Genomic DNA, 20,887 nt, shown 5'->3' on the forward strand with positions numbered 1-20,887 from the left:
TCCATCGGGGCATGATGGAGAAAAATAAACCTTGGGAGAAACCAGACTCAGTCGGGGTGCCAGTTCTCTTCTGGCTTATTAACAAACAGTGTATGATTATTATTCTGGTAACTTTACAGGTCAGAAATCATATTAGATCGGAATATTCTAAAGTTCGAGGTATGACGCAAGAGACAAGTTAAAATATGAATATTCAAAAGATCAGTCGTCATGCCGGAGACGGGTTTATTGAGGATGACTTGTCAGTGAAAAGCCAACGTGTGTGTAGTGTAAGTCAACATTAGAAACAATCCTTCAAACAATGTAAAACATCTCTTCTTCCTGAACACGAAAACTTCCCCTTTTCTGGTGGCATTCTGTGAAACATTCTTTGTTTTTATTCAAGCACAGGAAAACATCGCATTTTTGACATTTCCATCTTGACACACCCTTTGGACAGTAGTTGCACCGCCCGTGCTTGTCTATAAAGTTTTAAATATGCATATTTTTCTCACATAAACCTGCCACTTCCCTTCAAAAGGCCTTTATTATCCCCCGGAGCCATGTGGAGCAGTTACATGATGATAGATGTACTTTTATTCACTTCATAAAAGAGGCAACAATTAACTCCCATTTTAATGCTTGGATTAGGCAGGACTTTTAAATATAACTGCAATATACTACTAGGATGACTTGAAGAAGAGTAAATCAATGGCTAATTTTCATTTTTGGTTGAACTTTTGAAGTTAAAAACGTGATGTGAACAGCCTAAAAAAAAAGTTAGATTTTAGCAGATATAGTCACAGTATGAATGTAGCCTTGATTTTACAGAGGTTTTCAGCTGCCATTTTTAATTAAAATATATTAACACACACACACACACACACACACACACACACACACACACACAAATACACTCACCTAAAGGATTATTACGAACACCTGTTCAATGTCTCATTAATGCAATTATCTAATCAACCAATCACATGGCATTTGCTTCAATGCATTTAAGGGCTGTGGTCCTGGTCAAGACAAAATCCTGAACTCCAAACTGAATGTCAGAATGGGAAAGGAATATGATTTAAGCAATTTTGAGCGTGGCATGGTTGTTGGTGCCAGACGGGCCGGTCTGAGTATTTCACGATCTGCTCAGTTACTGGGAATTTCACACACAACATTTTCTAGTGTTTACAAAGAATGGCGTAAAAAGGGAAAATCATCCAGTATGCGGCAGTCCCGTGGGCGAAAATGCCTTGTTGATGCTAGAGGTCAGAGGATAATGGGCCCACTGATTAAAGCTGATGGAAGAGCAACTTTGACTGAAATAACCACTCGTTACATCAGAGGTCTGCAGCAACGCATTTGCGAAGCCACAACACGCACAACCTTGAGGGTCGGATGGGCTACAACAGCAGAAGACCCCAACAGGTACCACACATCTTCACTACAAATAGGAAAAAGAGGCTAAAATTTGCACGAGCTCACCAAAATTGAAAAGTTGAAGACTGGAAAAATGTTGCCTGGTCTGATGAGTCTCAATTTCTGTTGAGACATTGAGATGGTAGAACTTTGGCTTAGTCAGAATTTGGCGTAAACAGAATGAGAACATGGATCCATCATGCCTTGTTACCACTGTGCAGGCTTCTGGTGGTGGTGTAATGGTGTGGGGATGTTTTCTTGTGGCATTCTTCTTTAAATGCCACAGCCTACCTGAGCATTGTTTCTAAATATGTCAATCCCTTTATGACCACCATGTACCCATCCTCTGATGGCTACTTCCAGCAGGATTATGCACCATGTCACAAAGCTCGAATCATTTCAAATTGGTTTCTTGAACATGACAATGAGTTCACTGTACTAAAATGGCCCCCACATTCACCAGATCTCAACCTAATAGAGCATCTTTGAGATGTGGTGGAAAGGCAGCTTTGTGCCCTGGATGTGCATCCAACAAATCTCCATCAACTGCAAGACGCTATCATATCAATATAGGCCAACATTTCTAAAGAATGCTTTCAGCACCTTGTTGAATCAATGCCACATAGAATTCAAACAGTTCGAAAAAAGGCGAAAGGGGATCAAACAGTATTAGTATGGTGTTCCTTATAATCCTTTAGGTGAGATTGGGTTCTCTCACACAGGCATGACTCTTCAGGTGTATCTGTTAATGTAATGGATTTTTTTATTTAAGTATACTGATCACAATTAAATTCATCCAGAGTGAATTTTCAGATTATTTTTTGAAATTGCGCCTATTTCTAAACCTCCTGTCACACTGATGAACACTACTATGTCTTTGCAGAATGAGTTGACAAATGATGTTTCAGGTCTCTCTGATATGTGAAACTCTTTCCACAGTGAGGGCAGGCAAATGGCTTCTCTCCAGTGTGAATTCTCATGTGAGCGTTAAGGTTTCCTTTAATTGTGAAACTCTTTCCACAGTGAGGGCTTAGAACGGCTTTTCTCCAGTGTGACTTCTCATATGAGTCTTAAGACTTCCTTTTTGTGCAAAGTTCTTCCCACATTGTTTGCAGGTAAAAGGGTCCTCTCCAGTGTGACTTTTCAGGTGGATATCAAAGGATTCTTTATATGTGAAACTCATTTCACACTGGGTGCAGGTGAAAGGCTTCTCTCCAGTGTGAATTCTCATGTGAGTCTTGAGGCTTATTCTAGTACTGAAACGCTTTTTACAATGAGAGCATATGAAACGCTTCTCTCCATTGTGAACAAGTATGTGATATGCAAGACTTGCTTGTTGTGAGAAGCTCTTCCCACACAGGTTGCAGGAGAAAGGCTTCTCTCCAGTGTGAAGCAGCATGTGAGTCTTGAGACTTACTTTATGACAGAAACTCTTTTCACATTGTTGGCATGTGAAAGGCCTCTCTCCAGTGTGAACTCTCATGTGAGTCTTTAGGTATTTATTGAATCGGAAACTTCTTTCACACTGCTGGCATTTGAAAGGCTTCTCTCTGGAGTTATTTATTATATGCCTTTTAAATTGCTGTATGTCCAGAAAAGTCATTCCACACTTACATAAAAAACAGACCTCTTTTGATTTAATTCTCCTATGGAGATTAAGGGTTTCTGTCTTTTGAGCTCTTTTTTGTGCTGAACTCTTTTCAGTCTGTGAACAACTAACAGATTTTTCTCCAGTTATGTAATCACGATTTTTCTCTTCCATTTCATTCAGTTCTTGACTCTCTTCTTTCAGCAGCATCAAGTCTAGGGTGAACAGAGATAAATACAAGTTAACACCAGCTTAATGGTATAACATATCAGACATCAAATCATTTAAGCCCCTTTCACACTGCACGTCGGACCCGCAATATTCCCGGAACATTGCCGGGTCGCCTTCTGTGTGAAAGCAACCACGTCCCGGAATTGATTACCGAATTGAACCCGGGTCGGGGGCCTAGTAACATTGCTGTATTCGACCCGGGACGAGCGCTGTGTGAACAAAAGCCAAAACTAAAACCAAATTACTATCCGCCCTGAAGCTGAGATCGCTCGCCATTATACGTCACATGAGGATGTGACGTGTTAACTCATTCTGGGACCGTTACGGGTTGTGTGTGAAATCGCACATATTACAGTATTTCGCTGGCAGTGAGAATGGACCAAATCTAGCGGCCCGGGAACAAATGCCGGGTATTGCCAACAAACAATATAAACTGTGTTGGCAATGACAGTAAGTCATTCTGTAAGTCGCTACAAGGTTTGTACACTGTTGCTGGTACTTTGGCCCGTTTTACTCAAAATCTCACGATAAATTGCCCCACTTATTCTTTACTTTGCATGGATCAGTCGTCCTGGTTCCTTTGCAGAAAACAGCCCCAAAGCATGATGTTTCCACCCCCATGCTTCACAACATGATAAGCTGCATTTTTACCTATTTTGGTTTCATTTGACCATATTACATTCTCCCAGTCCTCTTCTGGCTCATCTAAATGCTCTCTAGCAAACTTCCGACGGGCCTGGACACATCTGGCACTGCAGGATTTGAGTCCCTGGCGGCGTAGTGCGTTACTGATAGTAGCCTTTGTTACTTTGGTCCAAGCTCTCTGCAGGTCATTCAATAGGCCCCCCACATGGTTCTGAGATTTTTGCTCACCGTTCTTGTGATCATTTTGACCCCACATGGTGAGATCTTGCATGGAGCCCCAGATTGAGGGAGATTATCATTGGTCTTGTACAGTATGTCTTCCATTATCTAATAATTGCTCCCACAGTTGATTTCTTCATTCCAAGGTGCTTACCTATTGCAGATTCAGTCTTCCCAGCCTGGTGCAGGTCTACAATTTTGTTTCTGGTGTCCTTTGACAGCTCTTTGGTCTTGGCCATAGTGGAGTTTAGAGTCTGATTGTTTGAGGTTGTGGACAGGTGTCTTTTATATTCATAACAAGTTCAAACAGGTTTCATTAATACAGGTAATGAGTGGAAGATAGAGGAGCCTTTTAAAGAAGTTACAGGTCTGTGAGAGCCAGAAATCTTGCTTTTTTTGTAGGTGACCAAATACTTATTTTCCACCATAAATTGCAAATAAGGTCTTTAAAAAAAAAAATCAGACAATGTGGTTTTCTGATTTTTTTTCTCATTCTGTCTCTCAAAGTTGAAGTGTACCTATGATGAAAATTGCAGGCCTCTCTCACATTTTTTAAGGGGTGGTAAACACGATTTCACTTTTCTTTTCTTTTTTTTAAGTTTTTTTCAACTTTAGCTAGCAATATTGTTGTTTGAGCATAAATAACATCTGCAAAGTTACAACTTTCAAAGTTTAAAGCAAAGGCAGATCTTTGCTTTTAAAGAAATCAATTTCTAAGGACTAAAGCAAACAGCCGGTAGGGAACTACAGCCTTTTCCTCCAGACTCACCGACATCAGCAGCTACAATATTTATATAAACCTCTCTTTCGAGAATATTAAATAAGGGGAGTGAGGCCATTTTGCAATACCGACGAAACACTGTTATTTTCATCCGGATTGTAGGTGCACTTTGTTCAGCCTTCCTAGGGAAGGGGGAGATAAGGATCAATGGTTACAATTTAAATCTCACTCTCTGTGATGCACATTTTCATGGAGGAAAATGGTCCCTGCAGCGTACGATCACATTCGATTAGAACGTTCAGTGATCAACTGCCAAATTCAAAAATGTAAATCAGAGACTGAGTGAGTGAGTGAGAGACTGACTTGAGCTCAGTGTCTTTTAATGTTTATTTTAGGTTTCATACACTTCAAATTACATTACAAAATGCAGCATGCCCCATCTCCGTCAGTGTTTAAACATATAACAGTGGCCGGACACCCACAGCGTTTTTACAAGGAGGGAACTTGCACAATTGGTGGCTGACTAAATACTTTTTTGTCCCACTGTATTGTGGCAAGAACCAATCAGATAAGTAAAGAGAAACGACAGTCCTGAAATTTTCAAATGTGTCCCCAAGTGCAGTTGCAAAAACCATAAAGCGCTGCAATGAAACTGGCTCACATGAGGACCGCCCCAGGAACTGAAGACCAAGAGTCACCTCTGTTGACAAGGATAAGATAACCCGGGTCACCAGCCTCAGAAATCGCAAGTTAACAGCACCTCAGATTAGAGCCCAGATGAATGCCACAAAGAATTCTAGTAGCAGACACATCTCTACATCAACTGTTCAGAGGAGACTGCCCGAATCAAGCCTATATGGTCAAATAGCTGCTAAAAAACACTAGTAAGGAAAAAGCAACAAGCAGAAAAGATTTGTTTGGGTTAAGAAATTAGAGATATTTGGTTCCAGCCAACATGTCTTTGTGAGAAGCAGAAAAGGTGAACTGATGGTCTCTATATGAATGGTTCCCACATGAAGCATTGGGGAGGAGGTAGTGTAGAATTTATTCAAAATTGAAGGCACACTGAACCAGTATGGCTACTACAGCCTCCAGCAGAACCACAGAGTGAAGGCAAAAGGGCCAACAAGTGCTCAGCATCTCTGGGAATTTCTTCAAGACTGCTGGAAAACCATTTCAGGGGACTACCTCATGAAGCTCATCGAGTGTGCCAAGAGTGTGCAAAGCAGTAATGAAAGCAAAGGGTGGCTATTTTGAAGAATCTAAAATCTAAAGCATGTTTGCAGTTATTCACTTTTGTTTATTACATAATTCAGTGTGTGTTAATAGTTCTGATGTCTTCATTGATAATCTATGATGTAAATAGTCATAAAATTGTTTTAAAAAAAAACTTTAACTGACAGGGTGCGTCTACTGGTAGTGTATATGCTGGATCCTATAGCCACTATGCGACCAAAAGAATCTCTTCTAAATATTGTTAACTTTTCACTTTTCTTTAGGACACGTCCCAATAAAAGGTGGAAAATGCAAATACACTAGAAATTCACTATTGATGCAACTGTAAAGACATTGCATGTAATTGGCATTTTTAAAGTAATTGTAACTCAAATAAATAAACTAAAATAAATGACTAACTACATGATCAGTAATGTTAAAATAAAATTTAAAAAAAGTGTCCAGTAACATTAACTTTAACTGAATTTAGTCTCATTGGATAACCATCTTTAAAGGGATAGTTTACCCAAAAATCTAAATTCTGTCATTTACTCACCCTCAAGTTGTTCCACACATGTATGAGTTTCTTTATTCTACTGAACACAAAAGATATTTGGAAGAATGTTCATAACCAAGCAGAGAGTGCAACCATTAAATACCATGGTATTTTTTCCCCTACTATGGTAGTAGTCAATGGTTGCTCTCTCTGCTTGTTTATGAACATTCTTCCAAATACCATCTTCTTTTTGTTCAGTAGAAGAAAGAAACTCACAGGTTTGGAACAACTTGAAGGTGAATAAATGATGACAATTTTCAATTTGGGGTTAACTATCCCTTTAAAGGTGGGGTAAGTGCTTTCTGGTAACTGCTGTTGTTATTTCAAATCACCAAAACAAACACGCCCTTATCCCCAAAAGGGTCTCTGCCCTATGCCCAGGCAGCGACTATGGCAGAATCTGTGTGTTACAAATCCAGGTCAAATATTCAATGAAAAGGTCACCCCTTCCATCACAAAAATACAAACCGTTCTTATGAACAACTCGATAGTACACAAGCATGACAGAATTATGACAAGATTAAAGCGATCACAAAAACACAAACCATTTTGGAACCACGATGACAACTAGACACGAGCACGATAGTCTACCTAACGACATATTACAATTAAGACAAGATTAGAGTTATAGCGATCACTAAAACCCAAACCGTTCTCATGACAACTCAATAGTACACTAGCACAATAGTCCAGCTAACTACATATTACAATTATGACCGGATATGGGTTATATAGATCATGAAAAGAGGAAACAAACATATTAGCAGTATAGTATTTTACTTGTTGGACACATTTTGTGAGCTGACGCTTGAAACAGACAGTAAGGAGATTTAGATTCTCCATACGGTGTGGAAATTAATGGGTCTTAATCATCGCTAAAGTGAGTGACAATACAATCACAAATGGACAAACAAGCGAACATGACACACGAACACAAGCAAAAGCCAGCATATATTAGATCTTGGCTAATGTCCGTTATTATGTGTCTTGTGTTTTGAATAATGACGTGCACTGAACGCTCTCTTCTCACCATCACTAGTAGACAAGCCCCTTACCTGCTGATTGGCTACAAGTTTGTTATTGCACTCGGCCCGAGTCCGTTTTGTAAAAGAGTTTTGAAATAACACTTATCCCACCTTTAACAAGAAACACTATATTGCCAAGTGTTGTGACACCCTGTTCGACTGTTAGTGATATTATAACAAAGTGGAAGCAACTGGGAACAGCAACAGGCAATGTAAAATCACTGAGCCAGGTCAGTGCATGCTATGAGTCAATAGCAACAGACCTCCAAACTTTGTGTGTCCTTCAGATTAGCTCAAGAACAGCGTATAGAGAGCTTCATGGAATATGTTTCCATGGCAGAGCAGCTGCATATAAGCCTTACATCACCAAGTGCAATGCAACACGTCAGATTGGACTCTAGAGCAGTGGGGACACAAATTGCGTCTGGATTGCAAAATCCAGATTTATCCATCAGCCAAACAGAGAAGCGTGACTTGTCACTCCAGAGAACTCTGGAGTGTCACTCTGGAGTGACAGATCACGCTTCTTTGTTTGGCAATCCGATGGATAAATCTGGATTTTGCAATTGTCAGGATTACGGTACTTCCCTTGGTGTGGAGGAAGGGTGACACAAATGGCTCGTTTCCACTGAGCTATACAGTACGGTACAGTACAATACGGTACGGTTCAGGTCGGTAAACCATGAATTCGGCAAGCGTTTCGACTGCCTACATTACCCTTTTTGATAGGCGTGGTGTATGCCGGAAAGTAGTAATCAACGTCACTTGATAGGCGTGGTGTATGACGGAAAGCATCGGTTGACGTCATTCGTGCGCGCGAAGAAGAACAATGGAGGCCTTACAGCAGATCTTGTTCTTGCTTCTCGGCATGTGGCTGTTTATAACAAGGAGGAGAAAGCTTTGTTTGATAAAAGGCTGCAGTCTGCAAGGAGAAACACAGCCGAAAAATATAGGGAAATTCGGGAAATGTTAAGGAGCTGGGACGAGACGGACAACCGCGCTATTCAAAACAAGGCAAGACAAAAACGACGGCGCAGGAGGGTAAGCTTAAACTAGCTACAGTTTTTGATGTCATGTATTACAAAGTATTCCGTCTCATGTACTGTCATGTGCTAACTAACGAATTTTCTTATCAATTAAATAACCCTACAGTGAGAATAAATAAGTACAAAAAGCCCTGCTAGTGAAACCAGGCCTTTATCTGTAAAAATCATACAACTGTGATAACTGTAAACTACAATCTATTCATTATACTAATAAAAACTGTGAAGGTTGCATTTTGAGAACATCAATCACTCACATGACTCTTTATATTATTACAAGCGCAAAACTAGTTGAGATTGATGACTGATTATCTGTACTGTCTGTAATTTTGCGAAGATAGTTAGTCTATATCTGTTGACTAGTGTTACTTTTTGCTTCAATGAAAGTGCCCTCTCTGGTGGAGTAACACTTTCAATGCTGTAATTTTCTGTTGACTATGTATTGTTTAAGCCGGTCTATGATAGTTCAACTTTTAATTAAGGGATCTTGGCATACTGTCCATCACTGCTACATTGTTTTAACATTGTTTTCTTTGTGTTTTTTAAGTTAATCAATCTGATGCAAAATCGGCTAGACCAACCATTTGGACTTTTAGACGCTCAAATGAGTGGTGGGATGTGATCGTTCCAGGATTCACATGCACACAGTGGGTGCACAACTTCAGGATGTCTGAAGAAACATTTCTGTTCCTTTGTGCCATGCTGCGTCCAGCAATGGAAAAGCAGGACACAAACTTCAGAGTGTGTGTTCCCCTAAAGAAAAGAGTTTCCATCGCACTATGGAAGTTGGCCACCAACAGCGACTACAGAAGTATTGGCCATCTTTTTAGAGTCTGCAAAACAACAGTGTGTCGGTGCGTCCAGGAATTCTGCGAGGCTGCTTGCATGTTGTTAGTTCCAGAACAGATTAGTTTTCCTGACCGGCAGAAGCTTAAAGAGATGGCAGCCTACTTTGAGAACCGATGGGGACTTCCACAATGTGTTGGTGCCATTGATGGGTCACACATACCCATAATAGCCCCAAAAGAGTACCACTGTGATTACTTCAACAGAAAAGGCTGGCATTCCATCATCCTGCAGAGAGTAGTCGACGGAAAAGGACTATTTTGGAGTGTATATGCAGGAATGGCTGGGAGTTTGCATGATGCTCGGGTTCTGAGACTGTCAACATTGTGGGAGCTAGTTGAGCGTGGAAGCCTTTACCCAGCTTGCACCAGGAACATCAGTGGGGTTAATGCTGGCTATTATCTGCTGGGAGACTCTGCATATCCTTTGCAGACTTGGCTCCTAAAACCATTTCCTGGCAATGGCCGGCTGACAGCAGAACAATTGACCTACAACAAGAAAGTGTGCAGGGCTCGCGTAGTGGTAGAAAATGCTTTTGGGAGACTCAAAGGGAGGTGGCGGTGCCTTATGAAGAGGAATGACAGCGACATTGAACTGGTGAAATCCATGGTGTTGACTTGTTGTGCTTTGCACAATCTTTGTGAAAGTCATGGAGAGGATTACCAGCACGAATGGGACACACCTGTTACTGCAGAGCCTGTGGTGCCACTGGCACAGGGTGCAGAAGAGGAGGGCAGGGACGTACGTGAGGGTCTAATGCGGCATTTGAACAGTTAAATCTGTTGTACATTTAGCAAAGGCACACTTGTGTAAATGCTAGGTTGTTTTGTTTACTTGTTTGATTAGTATTTTGGACATGAATAAATTGTTTTTTCTTGTACCCTGCCTCTGATTCATATTTTGTGAAAGAGAGGACCTTTTACTATCTGTAATACCATGTAGAAAGAAATTTAGATTTTACTTACAATAGGTTACTTTAAAATCACATGAGAAAATAACACATTAACAACTATTTTGTATGTTAAAGTTAAGCATAATCTCCAAAATGGACATCTTATCAAGGTAGTGAACAAAATGTCCATTCATTCTGACATCGTTCACACCAGATGGCAGGAATGTTAATCAAATGACATAAGATAGAAAACCTGTGAGACAGCAATTGAACACATGACAAGACACACGAGGTAAAAACCAAAAAGTACTTTAATTTGAAAAGTCAAACAAATGCTTAAATACAAAGTGCTGTGCAAAAACAAAAAAATGTGCAAACAAAAAGTTTTAAAGTGTTAAAGCACTAGTGGCTGGATGGTGGAACAGGGTCACGGCGACTACTCAACACCTGCACAAGCTGACTGAGTGTGCCTAGGAAAGCCTGATTAAAGCTTGCAGACTGCTCCATGTGTTGCTGAGTTATTTCAGCCTCATGCCGCCTTGCCTCACGAGCATCCTCCAGCATCATTTCAAAGCGCCGGTCACTACGGTCCTCCATCCTCTCCAGCCACTCCTGCTGCCTCTCATCAGCTGCCTGCATCTCGACCAGGGCCGCAACAACATCCTGTTGCCCCCTTTTCCTCTTGCCTAGAAATACAAACAGACAGGAATGTTGGCTGGTTAGCGAAACATTTGTATCCTTTGATTTTTGCAAACCAACATACAGGTGAGGCATCTAGTGTACTACAACGCAATGTCCAGATTATACTGTATAAAATCTGTATAATACTATAATATTTATGTTCAGTAAGTGACTTTTCACTCTGGTATTCACGTCTTACCGATGGTTATACGCCGGGGTTCACTCGAAGGAGATGGAGCAATGTTTTCTGCTGGTGTCGGTGTTGATGTCCTGACACTGGCAGGCGCACTTGAGCTCTCAGAGGTGGACAACATCTCATCAAGTCCCTCTGTTTCCTCCTGACAGCTAGGATCTTCAACTGAAAAGTTACACAAGTCACGTTAATTACACAAACTGCAAAAATACAGTTTAAGATAAACATACAACATAGTAGGACTGAGTGGGGACTAAACTAAAGGTTTATTAGTTTGCCAGATTATTTTTATCGGTGGTTTAACATTTCAATCCTAAAACAGCTGCCAAATATAAAATGTTTAGTTTAGCTACTACACAATACCTGGAGGAGGTCCATAATCCACGAGTAGAAATATAGTGGTGCCCCTTTAAGGAGATGCGCGTTTCCCTATTGAACTGCCGGTATTTTGTGTGTGTGTGCCGAACTGTTCCGCGATTCACACAAACAGTGAAGAACACGGACTCGGGAGCGCTCTTGCTCAGGAAAGTAACCTGCGTATTAGTTTTAGCCGATTGTAATGTATGTAGTTCAATAAAACACATGTACTCTAAGCGGTGATGGTGTTAATGATTTACCTGAGCGAGAGTGAGCTTCAGTGTATCGCGCTCGGAGTGCAGAGTGAAAAAACACACTTTTCTTTCAACCTAAACTGAAACAGGCAGGGCTTCGACGCAGACGGGCTTTGCATCCCAGTTTGGGAACCGCTTTATTAGGGTAAAGTTATCTGACTGTACTAAGTACGTTTCTAGATTTGTACTCCGTCCAGCACTCGCTAATAAACTAGCGTCTTGATAGCTTGCAAATCTCGGTTGATACCTCACTGGCTTGCAAAACAAACAACATGCTTGCTCTAAAGTTGTGCATTGGAAGTAAGCTTTACCGTGATCGTTGTACACTTTATTTTACAACTAGTTATACGAACTTACCGACAGACTCCATCATCGACTCCAGCAACGAGGTGGCCGTATCGATGCCTCCTTCTCTTCCCAAACTTGCTGGTCTGTGTCCGTAGATGGCATCCATCATATCGAACCACTTCCATTTCTTTCTGTGAACACCACTCTGGCTGTTGTGGTCTTTCACCTTACGGTAGTCACTCCGCAGTTTCTTACTTTTAGTGCGGCACTGCTCGGACGTCCGCTGAAACCCCTCGAGAGCCATTCTCTCAGAAACATGCTGAAAAACCTTTTCGTTTCGCACCATGCCATCGAGTTCCCTTTGTACCCCTTCTTCGCCGAGGATACCCAGCAAGGTCTGCACCTCCTGGCTCGACCATGGTAACGTTAAGCTGCGCGCCGACATTGCTTTGAAATCTTGTGATTTAAAAATGGCGCCTCTTGCGTTGTCTATCCCCCTGTCGCACGTGCAAGTGACGATTCTCTGTCAACCAATCAGCGTTCTGCAGTGAGTCTAGCTCCACCCTTAAGTACCATACTACTGTGCTAGGTACCCCAACGGAAGGGTATCGAAAAAAGTGTTACGGTACGGTTCGGCATTTTCGTAACAGTCACAACTTTTGACAGTGGAAACGCAAATAAACGTGTACTGTACCGCTCAGTGGAAACGAGCCAAAAGAAGGGTGGGCCACACTGTGCCCCCTCTAATGCCAGGAGCCAATCGCAACAGTGAAATGGAGAAGCGACAAATTGCAATCTCCTCCTCATCGGAAAGGAATAAAGGTACCCTTTAAACAGACACTACAGGTTCTGATTCTCCCCTCCAGAGACAAACAGTTCAGCAAGTTCTGAGTCTGTCCCGTGAGGAATAGACTGTGACAGAGCAACAAAGTTCTGACATCTTTTTAAAAAGTGTTTAAAAGTGCACATCTAAATCTTAATTGGAAGAAAGCGTTTTCTCTCACGTGCAAGAAAGCACTGAGTCATTAGTTGGGTTAGAAAAATAACAAAATTATATAGTTTAAAGTAGAAAATAATATTTATGTTAAGAGATATATTAAAATAAAAAGTGCTTAAAGCCTTCACAATTGTTCTTAAGGAAGCTTTTTCCCTCAAGTATGCAACCAAGCACGGAGGTTAGAAAAATAACAAAATTAACAAAAGTGATATTTTTGCAAATGTTTCTTAAAAAAAATCAATGATATTTGTCCACTGGAACGATTGCTTTAAATTTAAAATGGTTTATTTAAAGCAATTATTTTTCAAACAGATGGAATTAGAAATACAGGCCTGCCCCTAATAAAAGCCTGTTTCAAATAAAAGCCAGTTCCCATCGGCATTTCAGGTAACTAAAGGTCTTTATTTGAGGAATTACGGTATGTATTTTAATTTGCTTGTAACACAATGGAGCCTAACTTATTGTAATACCGTAATTCCTCAAATAAAGACCGGGGCCTTTATTTACCTGAACTGCCGATGGGAACTGGCTTTTATTTGAAGCAGGCTTTTATTAGGGGCGGGACTGTATTTCTAATTCCATCTGTTTGAAATATAATTGCTTTATGTAAACCATTTTCAATTTAAAGTGATTGTTCCAGTGGACAAATATCATTGATTTTTTTAAGAAACATTTGCAAAAATATCACCATACAACAAAATAATACACATTTGAAGATGAAGGAGGTCTCAGCGAATCTAGCCAAGCATGACGTCTCATCACACCGGCACCAGTTTGCACATACAAATTAGGTGCTTATATTTACTGAATGATCCTACAAAAGCAGAAATAAGCCATTTTAAATAAAGATCCAGGTTTAAGCAAATAAATAAATAAATCACAACATTAAAGTTTAGTGAAATTAGGAAATATTTAAGAGATCGTTAATTTAGTGCATATTTTGTTCTCATGTCACAAGTAATAATATCAAGCCAAGGTTTACAGAGTTTTACACGATTCTTTTGTAGTGTGGTTTTTGGTGAAATGTACTAAAATAAATATCACCACCTGTGCACGTTAGCCCACTTCTTCTCGATGCGTTGGTTTATAGAACAATTACTCCAAATCGCCCTCTGTCGTTTCAAAGAATAGCACAACAGCGAGCGCGTCAAGTATAAACGCCTTGTCCGTTTGGGGAGGACCGCGCGCAGTCAGCGGAGGCTCGCGCAGTGGAGACAGGCGAAAGTATAAACAAGGCTTGAGACGGAGCTGCACGGAGCTGAGCTTCGAGGCTTGGGTACGACACCCTTAAGACATCAAAGAGACGAGAGGCCAATATTAGGTGCGTCTTAATCAGCTCCCTAATTCAGTAGTCAGGGCACTGATCAGGACTTACCGGTAAGTCAATGGGCTGACTCCCTGATCAGTGCCCTGACTACTGACGGAGCAGATTGAGGCGCACACATTGTGAAGATTGATATTTGTAGCCTGCCTGACACAGCATTTTCACAGACGTCACATCTCTCATAGACTACAGTAGCCTATTTAAAATGGCACATGCATTCGTTATATTCTCAATTTAATTTACAAAGCAATCCCTGTAAAGTTTTTAGGTTAACTATATAAGAGACCAGGATTGGTGTGTGTCGCACTGCTGGCATGACTCGCATTGGGGCGCGTGGCATCAGGATGGTTTCGCATTAAATTAACGTAATTTAGGAGATTATCCACTCATTTTCCCCGGCCTTTATTTGAGACCGGCCTTTATTTGTTTGTGCTGACCACGACCCCGGCCACTATCAGAGGCCCGGCGTTTAATTGACTACAGGCTTTTATTTGAGGAAATACGGTAATTATTTTCCGTAGCATAATTTTACACTCAGAATTATTCCTTGGCATCCTTATGTACTAAACCTTATGTTGTCCATTTTTAAAAATTGTTTGCAGAGGTTGTTTGTTTGATGGAGGTACACAAATACATTGCGTCGCATGCAGAGTGAGGTTAATATTTAAGCATTATCAAAGAGTCTAAAGAGGAACGTTGACAATGAAAATAGGGCATACAAAGTAGAATGGAAACACAACTGTGCGCTCATCCTACCTGGTTTTGTAAATGCAAAGCCTGCAACTTACTGCAACAAAGTTGTGGCTGTTTGTAAAGAATATAATATCAGAAAGCACCATGAGATAAAACATGACACCTTTTTTGCTGGATGTCTGGTCAATATTGTTTTTTATTCAAAATAAAAAGGAAGCTGATTTGAGTCGTTATTGTTCACGTGTTATAGGTCTCGCATTAGAAGCAAACACTTCAATGGTACACTGTTCGTTTTTTTCCCATACCACACAATTCATGACAGCTATTTTAGAGATGTGTCTAGCGATCCATTTCACAGACCCTTTCGAATGCCTTTCAGAACTTTTCAAATTAAAAGCTTTCCATTCAACTCAAAATAAAACATTGCTGCAAAAAAGTTATCATACTTTTTTGAAGGCAAAAATCACTAAAAACAAATTGATTGTGAGTACCTGTTGTTTAAATGTATTAGGTTCGCACCGCCCGAACATCGAACATTATTTACACATATAACCTTGATATATTTAATGTTGAATGAGTAAGATCATGTCAAAAATATAACCAATGAGTGAAGTCAAAATTTGATGCTCCTAATCTCAATATTAGATTATGAGACTTTAGCCTGGATTTCACAGACAAGAATCACATTATGTGTAGCAATTAGGAATATATTGTAGGCTAATGCTTTTTCTATTCTGAGCACAGTGGGCTACCTGCTCTTTCTGTCTCATCACCATCATCATCTCTTTCTTTTTTCCCCAGTCTCCTTCTCTTGCCCTGTATCTTTTCTCTTTGGTCTTTTCCTTTCCGTCCGTATTGGTAAAAAAAAAAGTAAATTTACTGAAGGCTTCCAAGAAAACCAGGTAAAGAAAACGTTATTAGTTTGCATCCCTGATTATTAAGCGCTCTCGCGGTGTTGTGATGCATTTCTCGCGGTGTCTCATCAGTCGTTGTTCGAAGTGCCGGTTTGTGGTTGTGGCATTGGTCCCGCCTCTCCTCCACTGTGATTGATGTTCACCCACAGTTGAACGGTTGGGCGCTCAACGTGTAAAAATGGACAAAACCTGCCAGCTGTTGGCGCTATTGAAAAGTGCGGCGCATCTATTGGAAACAATTGAAAACATACGCCGGGCAAGGCGAGAACACCTGTTTGTACACGCCACCTTAATAGGCTATTATTTTGCAACTTCTATAATGTACACCTCGGAGAATTACCGAGGTCCGGACCTCGGGGACCTCAATGGTGGGTACGGCCCTGAGTCTGATGCTCTAACACTGCAAAACTCTAAAGGCTGCAATTCCTTGGATAAGTTACTAGAGCCTTTTGACATGAAGGGAGTTTAACTGCACAGCTCTCTCTAGCTGGCCTCCGTTACACTATCATGACAGATATATTTCAGAACTAGCCACACAATCTGGCTGGGGGCGGGGGCCAGATATTATTGCTGGCGGGCAAATTTTGGCCCATGGGCCGCCAGTTGCCGACCACTGCTCTAGAATATTGTTTTGTTTTTTTTTGTGAGCGAGTGGGCAAAGACTTGAGCATTTAGAGCTTCCGCAAGAACAAATTAGGTTTGTTCTTGTGTTACTCAGGTTCAGTTCAACTTTTATGTTCACAAAACAATTTTCTTTATGCAAAATAATGTTTTTTTATGGATACTGCACAATTGAGTGATATAAAAGATTTTTTGATTGTTGGGTTTAATGTTACTTAAAATAGTATTTTTGTTTTGACCATGTCATAATATGAAGGTTCTCTCTCAGGTTCACTTAAAGGCAGCATTAGTATTTGTCTGATCATCACACGAGTTGACCCACTCCATGTCCAATCAGTGGTGGAATGTAACAAAGTACAAATACTTTGTTACTTTACTTAAGTACATTTTTCACGGATCTGTACTTTACTTAAGTAGAATCAATAGTGCATACTTTTTACTTTTACTTCGTTACATTTTGCAGCAAATATTTTACTTTCTACTCCACTACATTTCTATAGCATTTCGTTACATTTTCTGATCAGTTTCAGGGCTCGAGATTAAGGTTTGTTTGGATAATTAATGGATAATTTAGATGCAATATAAACTGCTTTTGTTCTATTACAGCATCGAAAATATTTCCAAGATCAGATCATATTTCCACATCAGAACCACAATGCATCTCACAGCAAGTGTGGTAATCAATGATTCAGCGTTTGAATGAAACGGTTGAATCAAAGATTCAATGACCTGTTCGTAAACGACTGCCTCATTCATGAACGAATCAGCCGTTTGAACGAACCGACTCAATGACTCCACTCATTAAGACCTGCCACCACCTACTGGTAGTAGTTTCATATTTAAAAATTCTTTCAAACGTTTCTTATTGTATTAAAAATATATAGGCCTAGTTAAAACAATCTCATAACATTATTTAATGCAATTGTGAGTCAGAATGTAAACTGGGCAACAGATGATAAGCCCAATTAGCCTACATTAACCCAAAACTAACTTAATTAAAACACAACAGCCCATACTGTTTTCTTCTTTTTAATTATTAGAATATAGACATTAAGAGAAGAAATTGTTATACGAGTACTTTTACTTTTAATACTAAAAGTACATTTAAAATCAAGTACTTTTTTACTTAAGTAGGATTGTCGTTGTAGTACTTCTACTTTTACTTAAGTAAATATGGCTCTGGTTATTTGTACTTTTACTTAAGTACGGAGATTCAGTACTTCCTCCACCAAGCTGTGTCCAATAAAACCACTTAAGTTCTTTAGAAAATATAATTCTTTTCTGTAGAGCTGAACATTATCTTTTTTATTTCAGTTTAGCTTTGAGAATGAAACCAACCTGTTTTTTCCTTGGGATCTTCTTGTTTCACTCTGAATGTTTCTTCAATCTTCATGTCTTCACTTTCCTCCATCTTTGTTTGTTCCTCAGTATCTTCTTGTTTCACACTAGATGTTTCTTCAATCTTCATGTCTTCACTTTCCTCTTTAATGAATGCCATTTTTGTTTGTTCCTCAGTATCTTCTTGTTTCACCCTGAATGTTTCTTTAATCGTGTCTTCTTGTTTCACTCTGAATGTTTCTTCAATCTTCATTTCTTCACTCTCCTCTTTAATGAACTCCATCTTTATTGTGTTTTGGACACCCTGTTATGATTAAGATGAGAATAATTAAGAGAAAGGAAAATAAATCCAAACTGAATCTCTTTCAATCAATCCTAAAACAACTCCCATCACTAATAATTACTACAAATGAACAAACAAAAATAAGATACCCCAATAATGAACCATGGTTTTGCTAACTTAGTCATAGTTAAACCATGGTATTTCTAGTGAAACTGTGGTTATACAAACGGTAATCAATAGTTAAAAAAAACATGCTATACCATAATATTCAGACTAAAGTAACAAATAATATACTCTTCATATTCATATACTTTTAAAGTTGGTATTTAATTATTTGAATATTATATTTATTCGATTCCACTTTCGAAAAAACATTTGCAATTGGTTGTTAATTACAGACTAAAGTAACAAATAATATACTCTTCATATTCATATACTTTTAAAGTTGGTATTTAATTATTTGAATATTATATTTATTCGATTCCACTTTCGAAAAAACATTTGCAATTGGTTGTTAATTACACGTGTGTTTGTCTGTGTTGTCGTATTGTTGATTTGGTCATTCGAGCGATTCAAATCACTGAATCATTTGGAAAAGCATTTGATTCAATTGACTCGGAGTATTAAAAAGCGCATCATAACTTTTACCAGTGACCGATTTCGTGTTCACGATAACCTGATTCACAACTTATACGACGCGAAATGAGACGCACCTTTTCTGTTACTCATGCTGATGCACTTTACTCACAGACCGTTCAATGATGCATAATACAATTGAGCATGTAATGCACAAATATTAATTTTACATCGCCACTAATGATTAATTATAAAGTTGACTTAACTATTTATATCGATATATAAACACGTTAAATGCTTAAAAACAAACCTTTCTTCAGCCGAATCACAGCACAGGCGGGCTCGCGGCGCAGACGTATGACGTCATTTTATCAGACTACATAAAAGTCCCATTTACAAGAGGCTGTCTGAAATCACAAATGTGCATAGGAATTTCAGTACAAAACACACAAGCTGCAAATGAGACCTTTATTAGGGCCACATACAAATATCAAACAATATGTAACATGTTCCAACTAACCCTTTAACTGCACCACCAAGAAAAACTCTGAAAATTTTTTCAACACATCCCATCATTTTTTAAATATCGGTATCTACCAAATGGTTGCAATGTCACTTTAAGGTAAAAGTATAAAAATGTATACACATACTACGGAAATCAGAAAATATTAACTATAATACTAATTTATTTCAAAACATATTCAAAATAAAATATTTTTGTACATTGAATCTTATTTATTTACTGAATTATGCCATTAAATATTTCAGGTTTTCATTTGAACACAGTAAATTGTGTCTTCTTGGTTTTGAACAATAAACAAAAATAACTCAAATAGCTAAAAGTAACAAAACCAAATACATTACTTTCTTTCTGCAATCAAAAACTTAAAAAAAAATATAGCAAAATATTGTAATATAATGGTCTTTTAGGCTGTTATGTTTCATGAAACACGCTGTCAAGTGTGGTAATGCAACAGGATTTTTTTTAGATAAATTAATTTCTTTGTAAACCAGCAATGCTGTGTAGTGTAAGCCAACATTAGAAACAATCCTTCAAACAATATAAAACACTAGAGATTGTAAAACATCTCTTACATGTGAAATGGTGCCACAGCACGAGCACTTCCTGAACATAAGGACATTCTGGTGGCATGCTGCAAAGCATTCTTGGTTTGCGTTCAAGCTCAGGAAAATATTGCATTTCTGACATTTCCATTTTGACACACCCTTCGGACAGTAGTTGTTTGTCACAGTGTAGTGGCCAATGTCCCAAGCTGCAGACCTGCCAACCTTCAAGAAAGTTTATGAGTACACTTAACACAACTTTTAAAAGAAACCTGGCATCACAGCCCATTCCAACCCCATCTTTGTGTTCATGAATTTATTATAAACTACAAAATGCTGATGTGAAAAGGCTGAACGTCATACAAAAATAGAACGAAAGACAGCCTAAACACAAATAGTAAGATTAAAGGGTTAGTTCATCCAAAAATGAAAATTATTTCATTAATTACTCAACCTCATGTCATTGGCCACCTGTAAGACCTTCGTTCATCTTCGGAACACAAATGAAGATATTTTTGTTCTCAGCTGATGGCTGAGAAAGGCTTCAAAAAGGCCTCCATTGGCATTTAGTACATTTCCACTGACCCACTCACAAGACCCATAAAAGGCACTAAAGACTTCGTTACAAAGTCCATCTCACTAGAGAGGCTGTACAATAATTTTACCAAGCGACGAGAATCGTTTTTGTGTACAAAAAAAAATCAAAATAACGACTTTATCCACTAAGTTATTGACGTGAACTCGACGCATGCGCGAGAATATGATGCAGCTCCACCGTTCAATACATGACCCAGAAGAGGAGGAGCGCCGCTATCGCGTGAGTTCACGTCCGAGACCTACACAGAAGACAATATCTTGGCGGATAAAGTCATTATTTTGATAGTCAAATAAGTCATTTATTATTATTATTTTTGCGCACAAAAA

General features: G+C 39.2%; 2 protein-coding genes across 3 annotated transcripts; both read right to left on the bottom strand.

The window, feature by feature from the left end:
* Window positions 1-884: 884 nt before the first annotated feature.
* LOC137049704 (zinc finger protein 501-like) lies at window positions 885-19,287 on the bottom strand. Of its 2 annotated transcripts, none has more exons than XM_067428324.1 (3): window positions 19,209-19,287; window positions 18,040-18,343; window positions 885-3,201 (listed from the first exon to the last, which is right to left on the bottom strand). In XM_067428324.1, the coding sequence occupies exons 2-3, from the start codon at window positions 18,320-18,322 to the stop codon at window positions 2,429-2,431; spliced, it is 1,056 nt and encodes a 351-aa protein (XP_067284425.1). In that variant the 5' UTR covers window positions 18,323-18,343; window positions 19,209-19,287; the 3' UTR covers window positions 885-2,428. The 2 variants fall into 2 exon arrangements, with proteins under 2 accessions (XP_067284425.1, XP_067284426.1); XM_067428325.1 differs by lacking the exon at window positions 19,209-19,287 and adding an exon at window positions 19,036-19,086.
* Window positions 10,673-12,480, bottom strand: LOC137049715 (zinc finger and SCAN domain-containing protein 29-like). Its single transcript, XM_067428340.1, has 3 exons — window positions 12,222-12,480; window positions 11,260-11,418; window positions 10,673-11,065 (listed from the first exon to the last, which is right to left on the bottom strand). Exons 1-3 carry the CDS (start codon window positions 12,454-12,456, stop codon window positions 10,782-10,784), a joined length of 678 nt encoding a protein of 225 aa, XP_067284441.1. The 5' UTR covers window positions 12,457-12,480; the 3' UTR covers window positions 10,673-10,781.
* Window positions 19,288-20,887: the final 1,600 nt, after the last annotated feature.

The sequence above is a fragment of the Pseudorasbora parva genome, chromosome 20 (assembly GCF_024679245.1).
Source record: "Pseudorasbora parva isolate DD20220531a chromosome 20, ASM2467924v1, whole genome shotgun sequence".
NCBI lineage: Eukaryota > Metazoa > Chordata > Actinopteri > Cypriniformes > Gobionidae > Pseudorasbora > Pseudorasbora parva.